A 25644-nucleotide genomic window follows, 5' to 3' on the forward strand; every position below is an offset into this window, starting at 1 on the left:
TTACCCCGACCCCTGAAACAAAAAAACAGGAAAAGAAAAGCAAACAACTTAAACTCTACTAACAGTCTTACACCAGGCCAACACCCGGTTATGCATCTCCGCCAGCGCGTTTCACCCACGTGCAGCTGCCCCTTAGTTCAAGTCCAGCTTTTCGTGCTCAATGAATGTCCATGCCTCATCCGGCGTATCAAAATAGTGGTGCCTGCCCTTGTACGTTACCCAAAGTCTCGCCGGATGCAGGAGCCCGGTTGAAACCTGCACGCCTCCTCGCCAGTTCAGCTCCCAAGTACTGGTCTATGCGAATCTCGCCGTTCTCCCACTTACTGCTCCGCTCCTTCTTTGCCCAACGCAGGACACGCTCCCTGTCTGTAAAGCGGTGGAACCTAATCACCATCGTCCTCGGTGGTACATTCGCCCTTGGTTTTCTCACAAGGACTCTATGCGCACCGTCCAGTTCCAGGGGCTGCGGGAAGGCCCCCGCGCCCATCAGTGTCCCCAGCATTGTAGTCACATACATGCTCAAGTCCGCCCCCTCCACACCTTCAGGAAGGCCCAGGATCCGCAGGTTGTGACTCCAAGACCTATATTCGAGGTCATCCAGTCTCTCCTGCCATCTCTTGTGTTGGGCCTCGTGCGCCTCCACCCTGACCGCCAGGCCCAGGATCTCGTCCTCATTCTCGGATACCTTCCTCTCCACCTCTTTAATTTCCTTCTCCTGTACCTTCTGAACCTCCACCATCTTTTCCATGGAGGCCTTCATAGGGGCCAGCATCTCCGTCTTTAGCTCTGCGAAGCAGCTCCTCAGAAACTCTTGCTGATCTCTCGACCACTGGACCCACGTTCCATGGTCCGCGCCGGCCGCCATTTTGTCCTCCCGGACCCGCTCCACTTTGCTCCCCGCAATCGCTCATTTCACGGCCCCGCTCCTGGTTCCCTCCATACAGCAGTGAGGGGAACCTCTCCACCATCCTTTTCCACGCCACTATTCACCTTTGAAATGCCGATGCCATCCCGTTTAAAGGCCCGAAATCCCTATCCTGACAGGAGCTGCCATGTATGCGACCTAGTCGGACATGGCCGCTACCGGAAGTCCTATTGCACTGGTTCTTAAGCTAAGGGGAGGAGATTAGACTGCAGCTGACATAAATAATATTTATGGTGCAGTGCAGAGTTAGTTAAGTTACAATAGTTATAATTAGTAGATAGAGAGAGTGTTAGTGAGTGTAGTTTAATTCTTACATGTGTATTTGTTTTTCAGACCAAGTGTCAAACTCAAATTTAGCAGTGTTAATAATACTCACTGTGTCATGAGAGAGTACCTTTAAGAAATGGGTGTTTATAAAAATATCTGTAGTGGATGTACCTTTAAGAAATGGGTGCTTATCAGTGATGTCAGAGTGTGGGTGGAGCTGGGCTGTCTGTCTGCTTTTACGTTCGCTTTAGGCTGTTTGCTACAGGGTGTGTTTAGTTTTGTTTTAGTTTTGGAGACGCTGCAGTCACAGGAAGATGTGTGAATCTCTGCAAACTAAAGAATGTTCATTTGGTGATTTCAAAGTGTTAACTGTTCTCAGTAAAGAAGTTAAACCTGATGTCTTTCTTTAAAAAGGGTTGTTGTAAGGAAAGATTAAGAGTTACGTATAGAGTACTGTATTCTTTGGGGGATTTATTAGTGTTAATAGTTGTTAAGATGATTACTGTGGGTTTATAAAGTGTTAACTGGTTTCATAAATAAACATTGTTTTAATTAAAAAGTACTGTAGATTTATGTTTGCATCACACCTGCAGAATGGGCCCGTGTGCTCCCCATAACCACAATCTATTAAAAGTTGTGGGTGAGGTGAACTCCATGATACACTTTGGGGTTCTCTAAACCCTGGCACATAACAAATTGGGGGCTCGAGGGGGATAAAAGTCTATCTATTGGATTGGCTTAGTGAACTTAAAGACAGTGAAGGGTGAGTATATTGTGTTCGCTTTTCAGGTGTGGTATTCCAGTTTAAGTAGGGAGTGTGTTGTGGACAATGGCTCTTTCAGAGGCTCTGAAGTTTTTGGGGGTGGAGAAGGTCACACGCAGTATCTTACGGACAGAGACTAAAAACAGGCTTTTAAATTTGGCAAAATCATGGCAGTTAACATTACCTGACAGAATACGAAAAGAAGAGGGACTTATCACGGTAGCTAAGTACTTAAAATTGCCTGAGATAGGTCTGACTCATTGGAAATGGCAAACATGCAGTTCCAAATGAAGCAACTTGAGCATGGAAAAGAATTAAAGCAGCTTGAATACGCAATGAGAGAAAAACAAAGAATAGCCCTCACAGAACAAAATGAAAGAGAAAGGGAGGTACAGATTAGGGAAAAAGAAAAAGAGAGAGAGAAAAAAAAGAGAGGAAAGGGAAAAAGAAAGTTTGAACTTCAGAAAATGGCCATGAAACATGACAGTCAGTTAGAATTTGCGGACGTAAAGGGAAACGTACAGTTGGAGGATAGTGATGAGGATAGTTAGAAAGAGCGTCATAGTCGAAGGCTTGGTGGGGATCTATTTAAATATGTCCAAGCATTGCTAAGGTTTGATGAAAAGGAGGAAGAAGCCTTTTTAATTTCATTTGAGAAGGTAGCAAAACAAATGAAATGGCCATGGGAAATGTGGAAATTACTGATTCAAACAAAGTTGACAGGTAGAGCTAGTGAAGTGTTTGCATCACGATCACAGGAGATAAAAAAATCCATCTTAGGTGAATATGAACTAGTGCCTGAAGCCTACAAAGGTTTAGAAATTTAAGACAACAATTTGGTCAAACATACATGGAGTTTGAAAAGATCAGAGTAATTTTGATCGGTGGACGAGGGCTTTGAAAATAGACCAAACATATGAAGCTCTCAGAGAAATTATACTTTTGGAGGTGTTTAAAAATTCATTTCCCGATGTAGTGAGAACTCATGTGGAAGAACAGAGGGTTAAAACTGTGAGATTAGCAGCAGAAATGGCAGATGATTATGAATTATTTCATAAATTTGTGGGCAGCAGGGTAGCATGGTGGTTAGCATAAATGCTTCACAGCTCCAGAGTCCCAGGTTCGATTCCCGGCTGGGTCACTGTCTGTGTGGAGTCTGCACGTCCTCCCCCTGTGTGCGTGGGTTTCCTCCGGGTGCTCCGGTTTCCTCCCACAGTCCAAAGATGTGCAGGTTAGGTGGATTGGCCATGCTAAATTGCCCGTAGTGTCCTAATAAAAGTAAGGTTAAGGGGGGGTTGTTGGGTTACGGGTATAGGGTGGATACGTGGGTTTGAGTAGGGTGATCATGGCTCGGCACAACATTGAGGGCCGAAGGGCCTGTTCTGTGCTGTACTGTTCTATGTTCTATTAAATCAAAGCTTGGTGTCCGATATCAGTTTCAGCCTGTGAGGGATAGAAACTGGGGAAAAGAGAAATACTCAAGTGGTAGAGGTAAAGGAGATCTGATGGGAGATAATAAGGAGAGTGTACTTAAGACTAAAAAGGAAATCCAGGAGGATGGAAGAGACATGAACACTTTCAAATGTGTTCACTGGAATAAACTAGGCCATGTAAAGTCACAGTGTTGGTGGTTGAAGAAAAGCACTGGAAAGGCTGATGTGGTAAAACAGGATAAGACAGTGGGGTTTGTTAAAGTGGTAAAGGAAAGCCCAAGTGAAAGGTTGTACAGCCCGATCAAGAGGTGATTAATAAGAAAGTGCCAAATGTCAATAAATAATTTACTTGTGTGGGTAAGGTTTACTCGTGTACCAGAAGGAGCAGGCAAAGTAGTCACAATTTTAAGAGATACGGGAGCTGGTCAATCTTTAATGGTAAGAGATGAGGAGTTATGTAGTTTGGGAAGAATATTGCCAGAAAGGGTGGTAATATGTGGAATTCAGGGTGAGAAGAGTAGTGTTCCGTAATAGAATATAAGGTTGGAAAGTCCAGTGAAGAGTGGTGAATTGGTAGTAGGAGTGGTAGTAGTAGTGGTAAAATGGGAAACTATCTTGTCCAGGAATACAGTTTATCTTGGGTAATGATACAGCTGGATCACAGGTAGGAGTGATGCCTACTGTGGTTGATAAGCCAGTGGAAAATCAGACAACGGAACTGTTGAAGGACGAATATCCTGGGATTTTACCGGATTGTGGAGTAACAAGGTCGCAAAGTCACAGGTTAAGACAAGAGGAGAAATCAAAGAGTGAAGATAAAGTTGAAGTTCAATTATCAGAAACGATCTTTGATCAGATGGCTGGAAAAGAACAAGAACGGATGGAGGATGAGGCGGATATTTTTAGCTCAGGAGCATTGGCGAAGTTACAACAGAAAGATATAGAACTAAAACGCATGTATCAGAAAGCTTACACGGAAGAGTAATCTGAGTGTATACCGGAGTGTTATTACCGTAAAAATGATGTTTGATGAAAAAATGGAGACCTTTATATTTGCAGGCGGATTAAAAGTGGGCAGGAGTTCATCAAGTGGTATAGAAAGGAGGTGTTGCGAGTTGCACATGAGGTACCAGTGGGAGGACATTTGGGAGTAAGGAAAACTCAAGCTAAAATACAAAAACATTTTTATTGGCCTGGACTACAAAAAGATGTAGTAAAATGTTGTCAATCATGTCACACATGCCAAGTGATAGGGAAACCTCAAGCACTCATAAAACCAGAGCCCTTAATACCCATTCCAGCATTTGAGGAACCTTTTACAAGAGTCTTAATTGATTGTGTAGGACCGCTTCCTAAAATGAAAAGTGGGAATCAATATCTTTTGACTATAATGGATGTGTCTGCAAGGTTTCCAGAGGCCATTCCAGTACATAATATTACAGCTAAAAAGATTGAGGAGGAGTTACTTAAATTCTTTACTAGGTATAGACTACCCACAGAAATACAATCGGATCAAGGATCAAATTTTACCTCAAGGTTATTCAAAGAATTATGGATGGCTTAGGAATAAAACAATTTAAATCAACTGCGACCATTCAGAATCGCAGGGAGTGTTAGAAAGGTGGCATCAGACATTAAAGACAATGTTGAGGGCTTATTGTCAAGATTATCCAGAGGATTGGGATAAAGGAATTCCATTTGACTGTTTGCAATTAGGTATGCACCTAATGAGTCAACCAAATGAAATGAAATGAAATGAATGAATGAAATGAAATGAAAATCGCTTATTGTCACGAGTAGGCTTCAAATGAAGTTACTGTGAAAAGCCCCTAGTCGCCACATTCCGGCGCCTGTTCGGGGAGGCTGGTACGGGAATTGAACCGTGCTGGTGGCCTGCCTTGGTCTGTTTTAAAAGCCAGCGATTTAGCCCAGTGTGCTAAACCAGCCCCTGGTCCTTTTGAACTAATTTTTAGTCATGAGGTAAGAGGACAATTTAAATTGATTAAGGAAAAATTGGTGATTGAGCAGTTGGAACTTACATTCTTGGATTACATGTCAAATTTTAGGGAACGATTAAATAGAGCAGGTGAATTGGCTGCACAGCATTTAAAAGGTGCACAACATGTGATGAAACTGGTAGTGGCAAGAAATCCAAAGTTTGTAGATTTGCCAGTGGAGATAAAGTTTTAGTATTGTTACCAGTGGTTGTTGAAACTTTTGTGGACCTTATCAGATTGAAAGGAAATTAAGTGAGGTGAATTATGTGGTAAGGACGCCAGACAAAAGGAAAACTCACCGAGTGTGTCATGTGAATATGCTTAAAGGGTACTTTGCAAGGGAAGGAGAGCAATAGGAGGAGGTTTAAATGATTCTAACTCAAAGTGATGAACCAAATCCAGATGGCTTGGAATTTTACATACCACAAATTAAATTGGAAAACGAGGATGTTCTTAAAAATTGGGATAAATTGTTGAGTTACCTTCCAGAGGAAAAACGAACTGACCTGAAAGAGTTAATGATATCGCATGGGCAAGTTTGTGGAGAAAAATTGGGAAGCACTAAAATGGCTATACATGATGGGAAATGCTGTTCCAATCAAACAACATCCATTTAGACTTAACCTTCTAAAATTGGCACAGGTTAACAAAGAGAGAGAGAGAGTAAGCTTTAAAATGGCATAATTGAAGTGGGTTGCAGGCAATGGAGCTCACCCATAGTGATGGTACCAAAACCGGCCGGTACCCAATGGTTGTGTGTGGACTGTAGAAAAGTTAATGTAGTTACAAGAATGAACTCTTATCCTATTCCATGTTTGGAGGATTGCATTGAGAGAGTGGGACAATCAGGTTTTATTTCCAAACTGGAATTACTTAAAGGTTATCCGACAGGGCAAAGGAAATTTCAGCTTTTGTGACTCCAGATGGTATATACCAATTCAAAGTTATGCCATTTGGCATGAAAAACGCCCGAGCTACATTTGAACGGTTAACTCACATAAGTTGTTTCAGGATTACCCAATTGTGCGGTATACATCGACGATCTGGTAATTTTCAGCCAGACACGGGAAGAACATTTAAAACATCTGATGGAGTTATTTGATCGACTTCATTTGGTGGTAAACATTTGGAAAAGCCCAAGTCACTTTCCTTGGCCATACAATCGGACAGGGTCGAATGGTCACGCAGGATGTGAAAACAAAAGTTATTGGGGAGTTTCCAACACCCTCTACACAAAGAGAAATAATGTGATTTCTTGGCATGAGTGGATTTGATTGAACATTTGTGCCAAATTCGTGTAGCGTGGTTGCTACACTGATGGACTTGCTGAAGAAACGTCAAAAATTTCAGTGGACAGCAGAGTTTCAACACGCATTTGACTGCCTGAAAGCTGTGATAACCAATGCTCCTGTGTTGGAGAATTACAAGGGACTCTGTAATCAGATTGAAGTAAAGTATTTGACTTTAAAGAGAAATGCGGAAATAAATGGATGGATCGTGCAAAGATCTTCTTGTCCAAAGAGACTGTCAATCGGGAACAGTTCCAGTTGGAGGAAGAAGAACAAAAATGGACTGTTATTATTAAATGTTTGCGTGTTTTGCTTTTAAAAAAAAACATATATTCATTGTCCATATTTCTTAAAGGAAGTGAAAAGGTGAAAAGTGAAACTATCTTGTGGGTCAGGTGAACTCCATTATACACTTTGGGGTTCACTAAACCCTGGCCCATAACAGATCTCAATGTAACCCAGGCTATCTACACACCCTTCTCCAGACTCAACATCCACCAATTCCTTCTCTTTGGTGAATACCAAAGTATTCATTTAGTACCTCGCCCATTTCCTCTGGCTCCACACATAGATTCCCTTGCCTATCCTTCAGTGGGCCAACCCTTTCCTTGGCTACCCTCTTGCTTTTTATGTACGTGTAAAAAGCCTTGGGATTTTCCTTAACCCTATTTGTCTCGTGACCCCTTTTAGCCCTCCTGACTCATTGCTTAAGTTCCTTCCTACTTTCCTTATATTCCACACAGGCTTCGTCTGTTCCCAGCCTTCTAGCCCTGACTAATGCCTCCTTTTTCATTTTGACAAGGCCTACAATATCTCTCGTTATCCAAGGTTCCCGAAATTTGCCATATTTATCCTGCTTGCTCACAGGAACATGCCGGTCCTGAATTCCTTTCAACTGACATTTGAAAACCTCCCACGTGTCACATGTTGATTTACCCTTAAACATTCGCCCCCATCTAGGTTCTTCAGTTCCCGTCTAATATTGTTATAATTTGCCTTCCCCCAATTTAGCACATTCACCCTAGGACCACTCTTATCCTTGTCCACCAGTACTTTAAAACTTGCTGAATTGTGGTCACTGTTCCCGAAATGTTCTCCTACTGAAACTTCTACCACCAGGCCGGGCTCATTCCCCAATACTGTAGCCACTTGGGTTGGCCACTTTCTCACACAAAATGGAAGAACGCAAAGATTTCAGGGTAAAATGAACATTGGCAAAGAACCCAGCAGTCTGCAGAATCCCCTGTATTCTATCTGCCACAGAAACCCGACAAAAGCGATTTATGGTGATTCCCAGGCACAATGGACACAACAGTTAAACATTCTATGGAAGGCCAGACATTCCGGCGCTAGTAGAGTCTAAGACAAAGGGCACCAATAAGGTGTAAGGAATTGGCCAGTGATCGAGGGACAGCCCCGTTATTGAGGAAATTCAAATCAATCGATTGGGAAGAGACGCAATCGATTGCAGGTTTATAGAGGGTCCGCCCTGAAGGATACGAAGCCCCTGGGACCTATAAAAGTCAGGTCCCAGAACTGATTCACTCTCTTAGCCAGCCTCTCCTTGACCAGCCGGCCCTCCCAGCAGAACACCGTTGCAGCAGAAGACCTTGAGAAGGAGAGGCCTGGTCAGCAGCCGCCATCAAGTAAGTGTCTCACAACGCACGCTACGAGCGTAGACACTCCTGACCCCTTTAATCCACACCGACTGGAAGCCTGCGGATCCAGGACAAAGCAAGTGGCCGTTGTTTCCTGATCCGGCAGTTCCCTTATTCCAGATAAGTAGTGGCCTGTTAGTGGTAGAATTGGCCTAGTCTTGTAGTTTTATATGCACAATTAGTAGATAACTGTATTATAATGAACGTGTCTTGTTTGAACTTACTAACTGGTGTATTGAGTTATTGGTCTGAACTTGCACCTGAAACTTGTGGCGGTATCTTAACGATACCTGGCGACTCTGCCGTTCGCTGGCACAGTGTCGCTCATTCGCTGACACAATGCTGCGCCTCCGCTGACAGAGTGCTGCCCACTCACTGACACAGTTCTGTACGTTCACTGACGCAGTGCTGTTCATTCACTAACCACATTGCTGTCCTTCACTGACACAGAGCTATCCCTCCGCTGTCACAGTGCTGCCCTCCTTTGACAGAGTGTTGCTAATTCACTGATCCAGTGCCATTCATTCACTGGCACAGTGGTGCTCCTCTGCTGACAATGCTGCCCACTCATTGACACGGTGGTGCTCATTTGCTGACACAGTGCTGTCCCTCCGCTGACACACTGCTACCCTCCACTGACTCAAAGCTGCCACTCCGGTGACACCGTGCTTCTAATTCACTGACACTGTGCGGTTCATTCATTGGCAGTGCTGCCCCTCGGCTGACAGTGTTGCTCCTTCACTGACAAAGTGCTGCTCATTCACATAGTGCTGCCCCTCCCCGACACAGTGCTGCCTATTCACTAACACAGTGCCGCTCATTCAATAGTGCTGCCCCTCCCCAACACAGTGCTGCCTACTCACTGACACAGTGCCGCTCATTCACTAACAGTGCTGCTCATTCACATAGTGCTGCCCCTCCCCGACACAGTGCTGCCTACTCACTGACACAGTTCTGTACGTTCACTGACGCAGTGCTGTTCATTCACTAACCACATTGCTGTCCTTCACTGACACAGAGCTATCCCTCCGCTGTCACAGTGCTGCCCTCCTTTGACAGAGTGTTGCTAATTCACTGATCCAGTGCCATTCATTCACTGGCACAGTGGTGCTCCTCTGCTGACAATGCTGCCCACTCATTGACACGGTGGTGCTCATTTGCTGACACAGTGCTGTCCCTCCGCTGACACACTGCTACCCTCCACTGACTCAAAGCTGCCACTCCGGTGACACCGTGCTTCTAATTCACTGACACTGTGCGGTTCATTCATTGGCAGTGCTGCCCCTCGGCTGACAGTGTTGCTCCTTCACTGACAAAGTGCTGCTCATTCACATAGTGCTGCCCCTCCCCGACACAGTGCTGCCTATTCACTAACACAGTGCCGCTCATTCAATAGTGCTGCCCCTCCCCAACACAGTGCTGCCTACTCACTGACACAGTGCCGCTCATTCACTAACAGTGCTGCTCATTCACATAGTGCTGCCCCTCCCCGACACAGTGCTGCCTACTCACTGACACAGTGCCGCTCATTTACTGACACAGTGCTGCTCCTTCACTTACACAGTGTGGTAGTATGACAAGGGGTATTACGGTACCTGGAAGTGAGCTGCTATTTGTGCAGAGGACTCGCTGCCCATTGGCCCAGGTAAGTCATGTGCTGATTGGCTGAGAGGTAGGTAGCTCCGCCTACAAGGCGGGATATGAGACCCCGTGCTTCCCGGCAGTCGGCCTTTCTTCTGTACGTCTGCTGCCGGGGACGCATCTTGTGCTTAAAGCCTATCGTTTGGATCTCATCTACGTTTCGTGTCTATTGATTGTGCATCACACAGCTATCCAACAGAGGGCAGCAGAGCAGAGCTACTGATTGGCTGTTCCGGGGAGATTTGCATACGTGCAGTGCGGTCAGCCTAATTTGAAGATGTACCTGCGAAGGAGACCCGAGGAGTTTGAGTGAAGGCAAGCATCCAGCAGAGGGCAGCACAGCAGAGCTACTGATTGGCTGTTCCGGAGAGATTTGCATACGTGCAGTGCGGTCAGCCTAATTTGAAGGTGTACCTGCGAAAGAGACCCGAGGACATTGAGTGAAGGCAAGCATCCAGAGGGCAGCAGAGCAGAGCTAGTGATTGGCTGTACCGGGGAGATTTGCATACTTGCAGTCTAATTTGAAGGTGGTTTGTGGAGGGGCTGTTGTCAAGTGACAGTTACTTGAGAAACGACGTACTGGCACTGGAGGGTGTGCAGAGGAGATTCACGAGGTTAATCCAAGAGCTGAAGGGGTTGGATTACGAGGAGAGGTTGAGTAGACTGGGACTGTACTCGTTGGAATTTAGAAGGATGAGGGGGGATCTTATCGAAACATTAAAAATTATGAAGGGAATAGATAGGATAGATGCGGGCAGGTTGTTTCCACTGGCGGGTGAAAGCAGAACTAGGGGGCATAGCCTCAAAATAAGGGGAAGTAGATTTAGGACTGAGTTTATGAGGAACTTCTTCACCCAAAGGGTTGTGAATCTGTGGAATTCCTTGCCCAGTGAAGCAGTTGAGGCTCCTTCATTAAATGTTTTTAAGGTAAAGATAGATAGTTTTTTGAAGAAAAAAGGGATTAAGGGTTATGGTGTTCGGGCCGGAAAGTGGAGCTGAGTCCACAAAAGATCAGCCATGATCTCATTGAATGGCGGAGCAGGCTCGAAGGGCCATATGGCCTACTCCTGCTCCTAGTTCTTATGTTCTTATCCCTCCGCTGACACAGTGCTGCCCTCCTTTGACAGAGTGCTGCACATTCACTGAACCAGTGCCACTCAGTTAATTACACAGTGCTGACCCACCCTTGATTCTCTGCTGACGCAGTGCTGTCCCTCCGCTGACACGTTGCTGTCCCTCCGCTGACATAGTGCTGACCCTCCGCTGACACAGTGCTGATCCTCTGCTGACACAGTGCTGACCCTCCACTGACACAGTGCTGACCCTCCGCTGACACAGTGCTGACCCTCCGCTGACAGTGCTGACCCTCCGCTGACAGTGCTGACCCTCCGCTGACAGTGCTGACCCTCCGCTGCAAGTGTTGACCCTCCGCTGACAGTGCTGTCTCTCTGCTGACACACTGTAGTCCCTCCGCTGACATGGTGCTGACCCTCCGCTGACACAGTGCTGTCTCTCTGCTGACACAGTGCTGACCCTCCGCTGACACAGTGCTGTTCCACCACTGACAAAGTGCTGACCCTCCCGTGATTCTCCGCTTACACAGCGCTATCTCTCTGCTGAAACAGTGCTAACCCTCCGCTGACACAGTGCTGCCTCTCTGCTGACACAGTGCTGTCTCTCTGCTGACACAGTGCTGACCCTCCGCTGACGCAGTGCTGACCCTCCGCTTACAGAGTGCTGACCCTCCGCTGACACAGTGCTGACCCTCCCGTGATTCTCCGCTTACACAGCGCTATCTCTCTGCTGACACAGTGCTGACCCTCAGGTGACACAGTGCTGACCCTCCGGTGACACAGTGCTGACCCTCCGGTGACACAGTGCTGACCCTCCGGTGACACAGTGCTGTCCCTCCGCTGACACAGTGCTGACCATCAGGTGACACAGTGCTGACCCTCCCCTGACACAGTGTTGACCCTCCCCTGACACACTGCTGACCCTCAGGTGACACAGTGCTGACCCTCAGGTGACACAGTGCTGACCCTCCGCTCACACAGAGCTGTCCCTCCACTGACACAGTGCTGACCCTCTCTTGATCGTCCACTTACACAGAGCTGTCTCTGCTGAAACAGTGCTATCTCTCTGCTGACAAAGTGCTGTCCCTCTGCTGACACAGTGCTGACCCTCTGCTGACACAGTGCTGACCCTCCGCTGACACAATGCTGACCCTCAGGTGACACAGAGCTGACCCTCAGCTGACACACTGGTGACCCTCCGCTGACACAGTGCTGATCCTCCCCTGACACAGTGCTGACCCTCCGCTGACACACTGCTGACACTCTCTTGATTCTCCGCTTACATAGAACATAGAACGATACAGCGCAGTACAGGCCCTTCGGCCCTCAATGTTGCACCGACATGGAAAAAAACCTAAAGACCATCTAACCTATACTATGCCCTTATCATCCATATGCTTATCCAATAAACTTTTAAATGCCCTCAATGTTGGCGAGTTCACTACTGTTGCAGGTAGGGCATTCCACGGCCTCACCACTCTTTGCGTAAAAAACCCACCTCTGACGTCTGTCCTATATCTATTACCCCTCAATTTAAGGCTATGTCCCCTCGTGATAGCCACCTCCATCCGCGTGAGAAGGCTCTCGCTGTCCACCCTATCTAACCCTCTGATCATTTTGTATGCCTCTATTAGGTCACCTCTTAACCTTCTTCTCTCTAATGAAAACAACCTCAAGTCCATCAGCCTTTCCTCATAAGATTTTCCCTCCATACCAGGCAACATCCTGGTAAATCTCCTCTGCACCCGTTCCAAAGCTTCCACGTCCTTCCTATAATGAGGCGACCAGAACTGTACGCAATACTCCAAATGCGGCCGTACTAAAGTTTTGTACAACTGCAACATGACCTCATGGCTCCGGAACTCAATCCCTCTATCAATAAAGGCCATCACACCATAGGCCTTCTTCACAACCCTATCAACCTGGGTGGCAACTTTCAGGGATCTATGTACATGGACACCGAGATCCCTCTGCTCATCCACACTACCAAGAATTTTACCATGAGCCAAATATTCCGCATTCCTGTTATTCTTTCCAAAGTGAATCACCTCACACTTCTCCACATTAAACTCCATTTGCCACCTCTCAGCTTATCTATGTCCCTCTGTAACCTGCAACACAGTGCTGCCCCTCCACTGACACAGTGCTGACCCTCCCCTGACACCGTGCTGACACTCTCTTAATTCTCCGCTTACACAGTGCTATCTCTCCGCTGACCCTCCGCTGACAGTGCTGACACTCCGCTGACAGTGCTGTCTCTCTGCTGACACACTGTAGTCCCTCCGCTGACATGGTGCTGACACTCAGCTGACACAGTGCTGTCTCTCTGCTGACACAGTGCTGACCCTCCTGTGACACAGTGCTGACCCTCCGCTGACACAGTGCTGTCCCTCCACTGACACAGTGCTGACCCTCTTGTGACACAGTGCTGACCCTCCGCTGACACAGTGCTGTCCCTCCACTGACACAGTGCTGACCCTCTTGTGACACAGTGCTGACCCTCCGCTGACACAGTGCTGTCGCGCCACTGACACAGTGCTGACCCTCTCTTGATTGTCCGCTTACACAGCGCTGTCTCTGCTGAAACAGTGCTATCTCTCTGCTGACAAAGTGCTGTCCCTCTGCTGACACAGTGCTGACCCTCTGCTGACACAGTGCTGACCCTCCGCTGACACAGTGCTGACCCTCAGGTGACACAGAGCTGACCCTCCGCTGACACAGTGCTGATCCTCCCCTGACATAGTGCTGACCCTCCGCTGACACACTGCTGACACTCTCTTGATTCTCCGCTTACACAGTGCTGTCTCTCTGCTGACACAGTGCTATCTCTCTGCTGACTCAAAGCTGCCCCTCCGCTGACAGTGCTGACCCTCTGCTGACCCTCCGCTGACAGTGCTGACCCTCCGCTGACAGTGCTGACCCTCCGCTGACAATGCTGACCCTCCGCTGACAGTGCTGTCTCTCTGCTGACACACTGTAGTCCCTCAGCTGACATGGTGCTGACCCTCCGCTGACACAGTGCTGTCTCTCTGCTGACACAGTGCTGCCCCTCCGCTGACACAGAGCTGACCCTCCCCTGACACCGTGCTGACACTCTCTTAATTCTCCGCTTACACAGTGCTGTCTCTCTGCTGACACAGTGCTATCTCTCTGCTGACTCAAAGCTGCCCCTCCGCTGACAGTGCTGACCCTCTGCTGACCCTCCACTGACAGTGCAGACCCTCCGCTGACACACTGTAGTCCCTCCGCTGACATGGTGCTGACCCTCCGCTGACACAGTGCTGTCCTACTGCTGACACAGTGCTGACCCTCCGCTGACACAGTGCTGACCCTCCGCTGACACAATGCTGACCCTCAGGTGACACAATGCTGACCCTCAGGTGACACAGTGCTGACCCTCAGGTGACACAGTGCTGACCCTCAGGTGACACAGTGCTGACCCTCCGCTGACACAGTGCTGATCCTCCCCTAACACACTGCTGACCATCCGCTGACACACTGCTGACACTCTCTTAATTCTCCGCTTACACAGTGTTGTCTCTCTGCTGACACAGTGCTATCTCTCTGCTGACTCAAAGCTGCCCCTCCGCTGACAGTGCTGACCCTCTGCTGACCCTCCGCTGACAGTGCTGACCCTCCGCTGACAGTGCTGTCTCTCTGCTGACACACTGTAGTCCCTCCGCTGACATGGTGCTGACCCTCCGCTGACACAGTGCTGTCTCTCTGCTGACACAGTGCTGACCCTCACGTGACACAGTGCTGACCCTCCGCTGACACAGTGCTGACCCTCACGTGACACAGTGCTGACCCTCCGCTGACACAGTGCTGTCGCGCCACTGACACAGTGCTGACCCTCTCTTATTTGTCCGCTTACACAGCGCTGTCTCTGCTGAAACAGTGCTATCTCTCTGCTGACAAAGTGCTGTCCCTCTGCTGACACAGTGCTGACCCTCCGCTGACACAGTGCTGACCCTCAGGTGACACAGTGCTGACCCTCAGCTGACACAGTGCTGACCATCCGCTGACACACTGCTGACACTCTCTTAATTCTCCGCTAACACAGTGCTATCTCTCTGCTGACACACTGTAGTCCCTCCGCTGACATGGTGCTGACCCTCCGCTGACAGGGTGCTGTCTCTCTGCTGACACAGTGCTGACCCTCCGCTGACACACTGCTGACCCTCCGCTGACACAGTGCTGACCATCTGCTCACACAGTGCTGACCCTCCACTGTCAGTGCTGACCATCCACTGACACAGTGCTGTCTCTCTGCTGACACAGTGCTGACCCTCACATGACACAGTACTGGCCCTCCGCTGACACAGTGCTGTCGCGCCACTGACACAGTGCTGACCCTCTCTTGATTGTCCGCTTACACAGCTCTGTCTCTGCTGAAACAGTGCTGACCCTCCGCTGACACAATGCTGACCCTCAGGTGACAGAGTGCTGACCCTCAGCTGACACAGTGCTGACCCTCCGCTGACACAATGCTGACCCTCAGGTGACAGAGTGCTGACCCTCAGGTGACACAGTGCTGACCCTCCGCTGACACAGTGCTGACCCTCAGCTGACACAGTGCTGACCCTCCATTGACACAATGCTGACCCTCAGGTGACAGAGTGCTGACCCTCAGCTGACACAGTGCTGACCCTCCGCTGACACAGTGCTGATCCTCCCCTAACACAGTGCTGACCATCCGCTTACACAGTGCTGTCTCTCTGCTAACACAGTGCTATCTCTCTGCTGACTCAAAGCTGCCCCTCCGCTGACAGTGCTGACCCTCCGCTGACCCACCGCTGACAGTGCTGACCCTCCGCTGACACACTGTAGACCCTCCGCTGACATGGTGCTGACACTCCGCTGACACAGTGCTGTCCTACTGCTGACACAGTGCTGACCCTCCGCTGACACAGTGCTGACCCTCCGCTGACACAGTGCTGTCTCTCTGCTGACACAGTGCTGACCCTCACGTGACACAGTGCTGACCCTCCCCTGACACAGTGCTGACCCTCCCCTGACACAGTGCTGACTCTCCGCTGACACAATGCTGACCCTCACGTGACACAGTGCTGACCCTCCCTGACACAGTGCTGACCCTCCCCTGACACAGTGCTGACCCTCCGCTGACACAGTGCTGTCCCTCCACTGACACAGTGCTGGCCCTCTTGTGACACAGTGCTGACCCTCCCCTGACACAGTGCTGACCCTCCCCTGACACAGTGCTGACCCTCCGCTGACACAGTGCTGTCCCTCCGCTGACACAGTGCTGTCCCTCCACTGACACAGTGCTGACCCTCCGCTGACACAGTGCTGACCCTCCGCTGACACAGTGCTGACCCTCACGTGACACAGTGCTGACCCTCCGCTGACACAGTGCTGTCCCTCCACTGACACAGTGCTGACCCTCTCTTGATTGTCCCCTTACACAGAGCTGTCTCTGCTGAAACAGTGCTATCTCTCTGCCTGACAAAGTGCTGTCCCTCTGCTGACACAGTGCTGAACCCTCGGCTGACACAGTGCTGTACACTCCGCTGACACAATGCTGACCCTCCACTGTCAGTGCTGTCCCTCTGCTGACACAGTGCTGACCCTCCGCTGACACAATGCTGACCCTCAGGTGACAGAGTGCTGACCCTCCGCTGACACAGTGCTGTCTCTCTGCAGACACAGTGCTGACCCTCACGTGACACAGTGCTGACCCTCCGCTGACACAGTGCTGTCGCGCCACTGACACAGTGCTGACCCCCTCTTGATTGTCCACTTACACAGCGCTGTCTCTGCTGAAACAGTGCTATCTCTCTGCTGACAAAGTGCTGTCCCTCTGCTGACACAGTGCTGACCTTCTGCTCACACAGTGCTGACCCTCCACTGTCAGTGCTGTCCCTCTGCTGACCCTCCGCTGACACAATGCTGACCCTCAGGTGACAGAGTGCTGACCCTCAGCTGACACAGTGCTGACCCTCCGCTGCCACAGTGCTGATCCTCCCCTAACACAGTGCTGACCATCCGCTGACACACTGATGACATTCTCTTAATTCTCCGCTTACACAGTGCTGTCTCTCTGCTAACACAGTGCTATCTCTCTGCTGACTCAAAGCTGCCCCTCCGCTGACAGTGCTGACCCTCTGCTGACCCTCCGCTGACAGTGCTGACCCTCCGCTGACAGTGCTGTCTCTCTGCTGACACACTGTAGTCCCTCCGCTGACATGGTGCTGACCCTCCGCTGACACAGTGCTGTCTCTCTGCTGACACAGTGCTGACCCTCACGTGACACAGTGCTGACCCTCACGCTGACACAGTGCTGTCCATCTGCTGACACAGTGCTGACCCTCCGCTGACACAGTGCTGTCGCGCCACTGACACAGTGCTGACCATCTCTTGATTGTCCGCTTACACAGCTCTGTCTCTGCTGAAACAGTGCTATCTCTCTGCTGACAAAGTGCTGTCCCTCTGCTGACACAGTGCTGACCCTCCGCTGACACAGTGCTGACCCTCCGCTGACACAATGCTGAACGTCAGTGACACAGTTGGCTGACCCTCAGCTGACACAGTGCTGACCCTCCGCTGACACAGTGGCTGCCCCCCCAGTGGACCCCTCAGCTGACACAGTGCTGACCCTCCGCTGACACAGTGCTGACCCTCCGCTGACACAGTGCTGAACGTCAGGTGACACAGTGCTGACCCTCCGCTGACACAGTGCTGATCCTCCCCGAACACAGTGCTGACCATCCGCTGACACACTGCTGACACTCTCTTAATTCTCCGCTTACACAGTGCTATCTCTCTGCTGACACAGTGCTGACCCTCCCCTGACACCGTGCTGACACTCTCTTGATTCTCCGCTTACACAGTGCTGTCTCTCTGCTGACACAGTGCTATCTCTCTGTTGACACAGTGCGTCCCTCCGCTGAGTGCTGTACCTCTGCTGATACAGTGCAGTCCCTCCGCTGATACAGAGCTGACCCTCTGCTATCTCAAAGCTGCCCCTCCGCTGACACACAGCTGACCCTCCGCTGACACACAGCTGACCCTCCGCTGACACAGTGCTGACCTTCTGCTCACACAGTGCTGACCCTCCACTGACACAGTGCTGACCCTCCGTTGAGAAGGTGCTGTCCCTCTGCTGACCCTCCGCTGACACAGTGCGGTCCCTCCGCTGACACAGTGCTGACCCTCTGCTGACAGTGCTGACCCTCCGCTGACACAGTGCTGACCCTCCGCTGACCTAGTGCTGACCCTCCGCTGACCCACCGCTGACACAGTGCTGACCCTGTGCTGACACAGTGCTGACCCTCCGCTGACACAGTGCTGACCCTCCGCTGACACAGTGCTGACCCTGTGCTGACCCACCGCTGACACAGTGCTGACCCTCCGCTGACACAGTGCTGACCCTCCGCTGACACAGTGCTGACCCTCCGCTGACCCACCGCTGACCCTGTGCTGACACAGTGCTGACACAGTGCTGACCCTCTGCTGACACAGTGCTGACCCTCCGCTGACACAGTGCTGACCCTCCGCTGACACAGTGCTGACCCTCCGCTGACACAGTGCTGACCCTGTGCTGACAGTGCTGACCCTCTGCTGACACAGTGCTGACCCTCCGCTGACACAGTGCTGACCCTGTGCTGACACAATGCTGACCCTCTGCTGACACAGTGCTGACCCTCAGCTGACACCGTGCTGACCCTCTCTTGATTCTCCGCTTACACAGTGCTGTCTCTCTGCTGACACAGTGCTATCTCTCTGCTGACACAGTGCTGACCCTCAGGTGACACAGTGCTGACCCTCCCCTGACACAGTGCTGACCCTCAGGTGACACAGTGCTGTCCCTCCGCTGACAGTGCTGACCCTCCGCTGACACACTGCTGACCCTCCCCTGACACAGTACTGTCCCGCCACGGACCACAGTGCTGACCCTCTGCTGTCACAAGTGCTGGACCTTTCCGGTGACACAGTGCTGACCCTCCCCTGACACAGTGCTGACCCTCCGCTGACACAGTGCTGGACCCTCTGCTGACACAGTGCTGACCCTCCGCTGACACAGTGCTGAACCTCCGCTGACACAGTGCTGACCCTGTGCTGATACAGTGCTGACCCTCTGCTGACCCTCCGCTGACACCGTGCTGACCCTCTCTTGATTCTCCGCTTACACAGTGCTGTCTCTCTGCTGACACAGTGCTATCTCTCTGCTGGCACAGTGCTGACCCTCAGGTGACACAGTGCTGACCCTCCCCTGACACAGTGCTGACCCTCAGGTGACACAGTGCTGTCCCTCCGCTGACACAGTGCTGACCCTCAGGTGAACAGTGCTGTCCCTCAGGTGACACAGTGCTGACCCTCCCCTGACACAGTGCTGACCCTCAGGTGACACAGTGCTGACCCTCCCCTGACACAGTGCTGACCCTCAGGTGACACAGTGCTGTCCCTCCGCTGACAGTGCTGACCCTCCGCTGACACACTGCTGACCCTCCCCTGACACAGTACTGTCCTGCCACTGACACAGTGCTGACCCTCTTCTGACACAGTGCTGACCCTCCGCTGACACAGTGCTGACCCTCAGGTGACACAGTGCTGTCCCTCGCTGACAGTGCTGACCCTCCGCTGACACACTGCTGACCCTCCCCTGACACAGTACTGTCCCGCCACGGACACAGTGCTGACCCTCTGCTGTCACAGTGCTGACCTTCCGTGACACAGTGCTGCTGACCCTCCCTGACCAGTGCTGACCCTCCGCTGACACAGTGCTGACCCTCTGCTGACACAGTGCTGACCCTCCGCTGACACAGTGCTGAACCTCCGCTGACACAGTGCTGACCCTGTGCTGATACAGTGCTGACCCTCTGCTGACCCTCCGCTGACACCGTGCTGACCCTCTCTTGATTCTCCGCTTACACAGTGCTGTCTCTCTGCTGACACAGTGCTATCTCTCTGCTGGCACAGTGCTGACCCTCAGGTGACACAGTGCTGACCCTCCCCTGACACAGTGCTGACCCTCAGGTGACACAGTGCTGTCCCTCCGCTGACACTGTGCTGACTCTCAGGTGACACAGTGCTGTCCCTCAGGTGACACAGTGCTGACCCTCCCCTGACACAGTGCTGACCCTCAGGTGACACAGTGCTGACCCTCCCCTGACACAGTGCTGACCCTCAGGTGACACAGTGCTGTCCCTCCGCTGACAGTGCTGACCCTCCGCTGACACACTGCTGACCCTCCCCTGACACAGTACTGTCCTGCCACTGACACAGTGCTGACCCTCCGGTGACACAGTGCTGACCCTCCCCTGACACAGTGCTGACCCTCCGCTGACAGTGCTGACCCTCCGCTGACACACTGCTGACCCTCCCCTGACACAGTACTGTCCTGCCACTGACACAGTGCTGACCCTCTTCTGACACAGTGCTGACCCTCCCCTGACACAGTGCTGACCCTCCGCTGACACAGTGCTGACCCTCCGCTGACACAGTCCTGACCCTCCGCTGACACAGTGCTGTCTCTCTGCTGACACAGTGCTGACCCTCCCCTGACACAGTGCTGACCCTCCCCTGACACAGTGCTGTCCCTCTGCTGACACTGTGCTGACTCTCAGCTGACACAGTGCTGACCCTCCGCTGACACAGTGCTGATCCTCCCCTAACACAGTGCTGACCATCCGCTGACACACTGCTGACACTCTCTTAATTCTCCGCTTACACAGTGCTGTCTCTCTGCTGACACAGTGCTGACCCTCCCCTGACACACTGCTGACACTCTCTTAATTCTCCGCTTACACAGTGCTGACCATCCGCTGACACACTGCTGACACTCTCTTAATTCTCCGCTTACACAGTGCTATCTCTCTGCTGACACAGTGCTGCCCCTCCGCTGACACAGTGCTGACCCTCCCCTGACACCGTGCTGACACTCTCTTGATTCTCCGCTTACACAGTGCTGTCTCTCTGCTGACACAGTGCTATCTCTCTGCTGACACAGTGCGTCCCTCCGCTGAGTGCTGTACCTCTGCTGACACAGTGCAGTCCCTCCGCTGACACAGAGCTGACCCTCTGCTATCTCAAAGCTGCCCCTCCGCTGACACACAGCTGACCCTCCGCTGACACACAGCTGACCCTCCGCTGACACACAGCTGACCCTCCGCTGACACACAGCTGACCCTCCGCTGACACAGTGCTGACCTTCTGCTCACACAGTGCTGACCCTCCACTGACACAGTGCTGACCCTCCGTTGAGAAGGTGCTGTCCCTCTGCTGACCCTCCGCTGACACAGTGCGGTCCCTCCGCTGACACAGTGCTGACCCTCTGCTGACAGTGCTGACCCTCCGCTGACACAGTGCTGACCCTCCGCTGACCTAGTGCTGACCCTCCGCTGACACAGTGCTGACCCTCCGCTGACACAGTGCTGACCCTGTGCTGACACAGTGCTGACCCTCTGCTGACACAGTGCTGATCCTCAGCTGACAGTGCTGACCCTCCGCTGACACAGTGCTGACCCTCCGCTGACCCTCCGCTGACACAGTGCTGACCCTCCGCTGACACAGTGCTGACCCTCCGCTGACACAGTGCTGACCCTCCGCTGACACAGTGCTGACCCTGTGCTGACACAGTGCTGACCCTCTGCTGACACAGTCCTGACCCTCTGCTGACATAGTGCTGTCCCTCCGCTGACACCGTGCTGACCCTCTCTTGATTCTCCGCTTACACAGTGCTGTCTCTCTGCTGACACAGTGCTATCTCTCTGCTGACACAGTGTTGACCCTCAGGTGACACAGTGCTGACCCTCCCCTGACACAGTGCTGACCCTCAGGTGACACAGTGCTGTCCCTCCGCTGACAGTGCTGACCCTTTGCTGACACAGTGCTGACCCTCCGGTGACACAGTGCTGACCCTCCCCTGACACAGTGCTGACCCTCCGCTGACACAGTGCTGACCCTCCGCTGACACAGTGCTGACCCTCCGCTGACACAGTGCTGACCCGCCGGTGACACAGTGCTGACCCTCAGCTGACACAGTGCTGACCCTCCGGTGACACAGTGCTGACCCTCCCCTGACACAGTGCTGACCCTCCGGTGACACAGTGCTGACCCTCCCCTGACACAGTGCTGACCATCCGCTGACACCGTGCTGACCCTCCGCTGACACCGTGCTGACCCTCTCTTGATTCTCCGCTTACACAGTGCTGTCTCTCTGCTGACACAGTGCTATCTCTCTGCTGACACAGTGCTATCTCTCTGCTGACTCAAAGCTGCCCCTCCGCTGACAGTGCTGACCCTCTCTTGATTCTCCGCTTACACAGTGCTGTCTCTCTGCTGACACTGTGCTGACCCTCAGGTGACACAGTGCTGACCCTCCCCTGACACAGTGCTGACCCTCAGGTGACACAGTGCTGTCCCTCCACTGACACAGTGCTGACCCTCCGCTGACACAGTGCTGACCCTCCCCTGACACAGTGCTGACCCTCCCCTGGCACAGTGCTGACCCTCCCCTGACACAGTGCTGTCCCTCTGCTGACACTGTGCTGACTCTCAGGTGACACAGTGCTGTCCCTCCGATGATACAGAGCTGACCCTCCGCTGACACAGTGCTGACCCTCCGCTGACACCGTGCTGACCCTCTCTTGACCCTCCCCTGACACAGTGCTGTCCTACTGCTGACACTGTGCTGACTCTCAGGTGACACAGTGCTGTCCCTCCGATGATACAGAGCTGACCCTCCGCTGACACAGTGCTGACCCTCCGCTGACACCGTGCTGACCCTCTCTTGATTCTCCGCTTACACAGTGCTGTCTCTCTGCTGACACTGTGCTGACCCTCAGGTGACACAGTGCTGACCCTCCCCTGACACAGTGCTGACCCTCAGGTGACACAGTGCTGTCCCTCCGCTGACACAGTGCTGACCCCCGCGGACACACTGCTGACCCTCCCCTGACACAGAGCTGACCCTCCGCTGACACACTGCTGACCCTCCCCTGACACAGTCCTGTCCCGCCACTGACACAGTGCTGACCCTCCGCTGACACAGTGCTGACCCTCCCGCAGACAACCGTGCTGACCCTCTGCTAACACAGTAGTGAACTTACAATTACTGACATATACGCACTCTTGTGGCCAGCATTTCTGTACCAGTTACAATCAGTGAAAACTTCTGATGTCTTCTGTTTATAAGGAGCAAGTTCCTGAAATTAAAACAAAAACACAAAAATGTTAATTCCAATCAATTCATCAAACTGAAAAAACTTTAAAACTGCTCTAAATTTCAACACTGAGCCTGACTGTTGAAATTTTGCACGTTGCAGATGAGTGCAACTCTTGACACTGTGACTGGAGATGCTAAAATCACATCCTGCTGGGGTGATGTTGGCCTGAAAATCACTACCCCACACCTTTACCTAACAGCATTAGGCAGTGTAAGTATGGGGGTACAGAAGGATGTGAGACAGAAGTTTGGGTTTAAAGGACTCAGCAGCACCAAATGTGTGACAGCCACTTCATCATGCTGCCAATGTCTTGTTAGCTGTAGGGTAGTAAGCTTGTTAATCACCTATCAGGAGGGATTAGGAACTGGCATAAGACCATAAGACATAGGAGCAGAACTAGGCCACTTGGCTCATCGAGTCTGCTCCGCCATTCAATCATGGCTGATATTTTTCTCATCCCCATTCTCCCCATAACCCCTGATCCCCTTATTATCTATCTCTGTCTTAAAGACACTCAGGGCGAAATTCTCCCCCCCCCCACGACGGGTGGGAGAATAGGGGGAGGGCCTTCCCGACTTTTTGACGCCCCCCCCGCTATTCTCCCCCCCCCCCCCCCCCCCCCCCCCCCCCCCCCCCCCCCGCCCGCCGAAATCCCGACAAGAATCGCTGCCGCCGTTTTTATACGGCCGGCAGCGATTCTCAGCTGTTAGAAGGGCCGAAGTCCCAGCCCTTTACGACCTTTTTACGAACGGCAAACACACCTGGTCCTGCTGTTCGTAAAAACGTCGTGACAAACTCGCAAAAAATAACCATGGCACCGATTGGCACGGCAGTACCACGGCCGTGCCAAGGGTGCCATGGGCCCCGCGATCGGTGGGCACCGATCGCGGGCAGCGGGCCCGATGCCCGCGCACTATTGTCCTTCTGCCTGCCGCCCCGCAGTATCAATACGCGGGGCGGCTGAGGGGCAACCCGGCCCGCGCATGCGCAGGTTTCGCGCAAAAACGCGATGACGTCACCCGCGCATGTGCGGGTGGAGTCTTCCCACCTGCGCATGCGCGGCTGACGTCATATGACGCGTCAGCCGGCGCTAACTCCGGCAAGCGGGCTTAACAATTTTCGTTAAGCCCGACTTGTCGGAGCCTCCGACGTCGGGCTGCTAGCCCCGACGGGGGACCAGAATCGGTCCCCCGTCGGGAAGGGGCGCACTTTTTACGGCAGTTTTACGATTTCTCTCCCGTTTTGGGAGAATTTCGCCCTCAGTGAATCACCATCTAAATCACTGGCAATCCTTTAAAACAGAGATGAGGGGGAATTTCTTCACTAGCTAGCAGAGCTGGGCTGAGAGGTGGCAAATGGAGTTTAATGTAGAGAAGTGTGAGGTGATTCACTTTGGAAAGAATAACAGGAATGCAGAATATTTGGCTAATGGTAAAATTCTTGGCAGTGTGGATGAGCAGAGGGATCTCGGTGTCCATGTACATAGATCCCTGAAAGTTGCCATGCAGGTTGATAGGGTTGTGAAGAAGGCCTATGGTGTGTTGGCCTTTATTGGTAGAGGGATTGAGTTCCGGAGCCATGAGGTCATGTTGCAGCTGTACAAAACTCTGGTACGGCCGCATTTGGAGTATTGCGTACAGTTGTGGTCGCCTCATTATAGGAAGGACGTGGAAGCTTTGGAACGGGTGCAGAGGAGATTTACCAGGATGTTGCCTGGTATGGAGGGAAAATCTTATGAGGAAAGACTGATGGACTTGAGGTTGTTTTCGTTAGAGAGAAGAAGGTTAAGAGGTGACTTAATAGAGGCATACAAAATGATCAGAGGGTTAGATAGGGTGGACAGTGAGAGCCTTCTCCTGCGGATGGAGGTGGCTAGCACGAGGGGACATAGCCTTAAATTGAGGGGTAATAGATATAGGACAGAGGTCAGAGGTGGGTTTTTTACGCAAAGAGTGGTGAGGCCGTGGAATGCCCTACCTGCAACACTAGTGAACTCGCCAACATTGAGGGCATTTAAAAGATTATTGGATAAGCATATGGATGATAATGGCATAGTGTAGGTTAGATGGCCTTTAGTTTTTGACTTCCCATGTCGGTGCAACATCGTGAGCCGAAGGGCCTGCACTGCGCTGTATCGTTCTATGTTCTATGTTCTGTGTTCTATGTAGCTGAAGAAATTCCTCCACATCTCTGTTTTAAAGGATTGTCCCTTTAGTCTGAGATTGTGTCCTCTGCTTCTAGTTTTTCCTATAAGTGGAAACATCCTCTCCAGGTCCACTCTATATAGACATAGACCCACATGCCCTTAAACTGCTCATTTACCCATTGTTATGACAGTTAATCTTTCTGCCTGTCTGCAAGACAGGCTGGGGCTGAAGGGTGCAGGGAAATTGGGGTCTCTTTATTTAGA

General features: G+C 51.6%; 1 protein-coding gene across 1 annotated transcript in view; it reads right to left on the reverse strand.

Annotated features, from left to right (window-relative positions):
• Nucleotides 1-25644, reverse strand: part of LOC119969126 (synaptonemal complex protein 2-like) — a 458660-nt gene continuing 433016 nt past the window's right edge. The window contains exons 18-19 of the mRNA XM_038802343.1: nt 23118-23213; nt 1-12 (exon numbers count right to left, since the gene is read on the reverse strand). Of these exons, the coding sequence (XP_038658271.1) occupies nt 1-12; nt 23118-23213 (108 nt within the window). The remainder of the gene's footprint in view (nt 13-23117; nt 23214-25644) is intronic.

This window comes from Scyliorhinus canicula, chromosome 7, assembly GCF_902713615.1.
Source record: "Scyliorhinus canicula chromosome 7, sScyCan1.1, whole genome shotgun sequence".
Classification (NCBI taxonomy): Eukaryota; Metazoa; Chordata; class Chondrichthyes; order Carcharhiniformes; family Scyliorhinidae; genus Scyliorhinus; species Scyliorhinus canicula.